The sequence below is a fragment of the Nicotiana tomentosiformis genome, chromosome 4, assembly GCF_000390325.3.
Source record: "Nicotiana tomentosiformis chromosome 4, ASM39032v3, whole genome shotgun sequence".
NCBI classification, from domain to species: domain Eukaryota; kingdom Viridiplantae; phylum Streptophyta; class Magnoliopsida; order Solanales; family Solanaceae; genus Nicotiana; species Nicotiana tomentosiformis.
The window spans coordinates 57,446,619-57,451,015 of NC_090815.1; the positions used below are offsets into that span (position 1 = coordinate 57,446,619).

Here is a 4,397-nt window from a genome sequence, read left to right on the forward strand (position 1 = left end):
GCAGGTGTAGGTAGACAGGCTGATGGTCCCCCTTTTTAGGATCCTTGATCAGCGAGAGTTGGTGTGCTCCACTTGATCCAGAGCCGTTATTAGTTTTGGTACGCTATTTTTGTATGTAGATATGGACACAACGGGGCCCAGTGTCATTCTTCATATAGTTGTACACTCTATTAGAGGTCTGAAGACAATCATGTATAGTTGGACAGTATGTATATGTATATATGTCTTTTGGATATGTTTTCCTCACGTGTGTTATTCACGTGATTCAGCAGTTTAATGACAGGTGTTATTCATGACCAACATTTAATTCATGTTTATTTCTTAGACGCATGCTTAGGGGTGTTCGACAGGTAGGACTCGGGCACTCGTCATGGCCCATCGGTTTGGGTCCTGACAAAAGTAGTATCAGAGCAGTTCTGTCCTAGGGTTGTCTACAGACCGTGTCCAGTAGAGTCTTGTTTATGTGTGTGTTATGCACCACATTTATAAATAGGAGGCTACCGGACATGTAGGATGTTATCCTCCTTTCTTATCTTAAATCGTGCGATATAAGGATTCAATTCCCTAACGATATGTTATGTTTTCAGCGATGCCTAAGAAGGCTACAACCACCCAGAAGGGCAAGTGGGTAGCTGATGAGACTACTAGTCAAGCGCCACGGGTTACTAGGGCTCAGGGAGAGTCTCATAGTGAGATTCCATCTCAGACTTCACATACCCCGCCCTCTCTAGAGGAGCTCCGAGGGGCACCAGCTCCAGCGCCTGCCCCTATACAACCAGCTCCTCAGCCAGATGCACCAGGACAGGAGATGAGAGATGCTAGTCAGCTATTGACTCGATTAGTAGCCGCACAATCTCAGCATCAGGAAGTAGGTATTGGTCATGCAGATAGAGCCATTAGTGCAAGGGTTCGTGATTTCATTAATTTGGACCCTCCGGTATTTACTGGAGCAGATCCAAACAACGTCCCTCAGGTATTTATTGATAGGATACAGAGGACCTTGAGGGTAATGAAGGCCACTGCAACTGAGTCAGTTGAGCTAGCTTCCTATAGACTTCAGGATATTGCAGTTAATTGGTACAAGTCTTGGGATTTGTCCAGAGGTGATGATGCCCCTCTAGCGGTATGGAAAGAGTTTACAGAGGCTTTTCTTCGTCATTATCTGCCACCAGAGCTTAGACGGGCCAAAGTTGATAGGTTCTTGACCCTTCGGTAGGGTAATATGAGTGTTTGGGAGTACAGCCTTCAGTTTGATTGTTTGGCTAGGTATGCTCCCACTATTGTAGCTAAGATGGAGGATCAGGTTCACCGGTTTGTGATGGGGTTGGAGTCGCACCTTCTTAACAACTGTATGTTGATCTCACTTCAGCCAGACATTGATATTTCTCGTATTCAGGCATACGCTCAGGGTGTAGATGAGCGTAAGCAGAAGCAGAGGTCCGATCGTGAGCATGATAGGGGCCATAGTAAGAGAGCAATATCTTCGAGTCCTTCTGGTGAGTTTCGAGGTGGTCAGAGACAACAATACCCAAGGTAACCAGCCCAGCCATCGGCTAGCGCACCCCTTCTATTTGCTGGTAGGAGATTTGATCGTTCCACATATTCAGGGCTTAGACAGAATTCATGGGCCTCAAGTTCTCAGTATAGGGGTGAGTCAATTCATATGAGGCCGCCCTTGCCACGATGTACTCAGTGTGGTAAGCAGCATGTCGGGCAGTGCCGTATGGGGTTGGGTGTTTGTTATACTCATGGTTATCCAGGTCACGTTATGAGAGATTATCGGATGAGAGGTGGTGCAAGCATAGTTCATCAAGCGGGATCTGTAGCCGGTTCCTCATCATCAGTACGCCCCCGAGCAAGGTACAGAAGCACCAATCGGTCGTGGTAGATGCAGAGGTGGAGCATCTAGCTCGAGCGGTACTCAGAACCACATTTATGCATTAGCAGGTCGACATGATCAGGAGTCGTCACCTGATGTTGTTACATGTATATTATTAGTCTCCTCATATGATGTACATGCATTGATTGACCCAGGTTTCACCTTATCATATGTTACTCTGTTGGTTGCTAGTAAGGTTGGAATAGAACTTGAGTTGGTTAAACCTTTTGAGGTATCCATACCTGTTGGGGATCCAGTGATAGCTAGGCAAGTATATAGAGATTGTACAGTAGTAGTTCATAGTCAATCTACAGTAGCAGACCTAATTGAGTTAGATATGGTAGAATTTGATGTTATACTGGGTATGGATTGATTGGCTTCTTGTTATACCAACGTTGATTGTAGATCAAAGATGGTTCGATTTCATTTTCCAGGGTAGCCTGTTTTGGAGTGGAAAGGTAATACGGCATCGCCGAGAGGTAGGTTTATTTCATATTTCAAGGCAGGGAAGATGATTAGAAAGGGCTAAATTTATCACTTAGTTCGGGTACAGGATGTGTAAGTAGAGTCACCAACCATTCAATCTATCCCTGTGGCTAATGAGTTTCCCGTTATTTTTCTCTATGAGCTTCCGGGTCTTCCGCCATAGCAAGAAATTGAGTTTTCTATTGACATATTATCAGATACTCAGCCAATATCCACTCCTCCCTATAGAATGGCACCTGCAGAGCTGAGAGAGTTGAAGGAATGACTAAGGGACTTGCTTGAAAATGGTTTTATCAGACCTAGTACATCACCGTGGGGAGTACCTGTGTTATTTGTGAGGAAGAAATATGGTTCCTTGCGGATGTGTATTGATTATAGATAGTTGAATAAGGTGACGATCAAGAATAAGTACCCGCTCCCGAGGATTAATGATTTATTTGATCAGTTGCAAGGTGCCAAGTGTTTCTCGAAGATAGACTTGAGGTCCGGGTACCATCAAGTAAGGGTTAAGGAGAAGGATATTCTGAAGACAACATTCAGGACCAGATACGAGCATTTTGAGTTTCGTTTTATGTCATTCAGTTTGATCAATGCCCCAGCAGTATTCATGGATTTGATGAACCATGTGTTCAGACCCTTTCTAGACCTGTTCGTGATTGTATTTATTGATGATATATTGATGTATTCTCGTTCATATACTGAGCATGCAAATCATTTGCGTACTGTGCTCAGAGTTCTACAAAAAGGGAAGTTGTATGCAAAATTCTCTAAATGTGAATTCTGGTTAAATTCATTAGCTTTCCCTGGGCATATTATTTCAGGTGAAGGTATCTGGGTTAATACACAAAAGATTGAGGCAGTAAAGACTTGGCCTAGACCTACAACACCGATGGAGGTTCGTGCTTTCTCAGTTTGGCAAGTTATTACAAGAGATTTGTAGAGGAATTTTCTTCTCTTTCAGCACCATTGACAAAGTTGACTCATAAGGGAGCTAAGTTGTAGTGGACCGATGCTTGCGAACAGAGTTTCCAGGCATTAAAGGACAGAGTAACTTCAGCACTGGTTGTAACACTACCAGAGGGAACCGATGGTTATGCTATCTATTGTGATGCTTCGGGCGTTGGATTGGGTTGTGTACTGATGCATCATGGTAAGGTTGTAGCTTATGCTTCTAGACAACTAAGAAAGCACGAGAAGAATTACCCGACCCATGATCTAGAGTTAGCCACGGTGATTCATGCACTAAAGACTATGACGTTGATATCTATATGGATATTATGACATTCATGTTGATATCTATACGGATCATAAAAGCCTTCAGTATATCTTCAAGCAAAAGGAATTGAATTTACGTCAAAGGAGATGGTTGGAGCTACTGAAAGACTATGACATTGATATTTTATAACATCCAGGGAAGGCGAATGTAGTAGCGGATGCCCTCAGCCGAAGATCTATGGGTAGCCTATCATATTTACAGCCAGAGAAGAGGGGGATAGCCCATGATATTTATCAGCTAGCTAGTCTTGGAGTTCGATTACTGGACTTAGGTGATACCGAAATCCTTAGATATTGAAGACGATTATGTTTCCCTAATGTTGTAGGGCTGCCCCGGCAGGTTATGGGAGAGACTCACTATTCTCGTTATTCTGTCCATCCAGGAGCAACAAAGATATATCATGATATCAGGGAAATATATTGGTGGGACCGAATAAAAAAGGATATAGCGGAGTTTGTTGCTCAGTTAACTGCCAGGAGGTTAAGATTGAGCCTAAAAAACCCGGTGGATTATTGCAGGCTATAGAGATTCCGACTTGGAAATGGGAAGTAATTAATATGGATTTCATCATAGGTTTACCTCGTACCCAACGTAAGTTCGATTCTATATGGATGATTGTTGATTGACTTACAAAATCAGCCCATTTTATGCTTGTTAGGACTACATATTCCGCAGAGGATTATGCAAGGATTTACATTAAGGAGATAGTACAACTTCATGGTGTCCCTATATCTATTATCTCGGATAGAGGAGCTC

General features: G+C 43.2%; 1 protein-coding gene across 1 annotated transcript; it reads left to right on the forward strand.

The window, feature by feature from the left end:
- The first annotated feature begins 1,222 nt into the window (after nt 1-1,222).
- Nucleotides 1,223-4,166, forward strand: LOC138909737 (uncharacterized). Its single transcript, XM_070200949.1, has 7 exons — nt 1,223-1,496; nt 2,035-2,150; nt 2,948-3,023; nt 3,163-3,260; nt 3,389-3,515; nt 3,778-3,912; nt 3,967-4,166. Exons 1-7 carry the CDS (start codon nt 1,223-1,225, stop codon nt 4,164-4,166), a joined length of 1,026 nt encoding a protein of 341 aa, XP_070057050.1.
- The last annotated feature ends 231 nt before the right edge of the window (nt 4,167-4,397 follow it).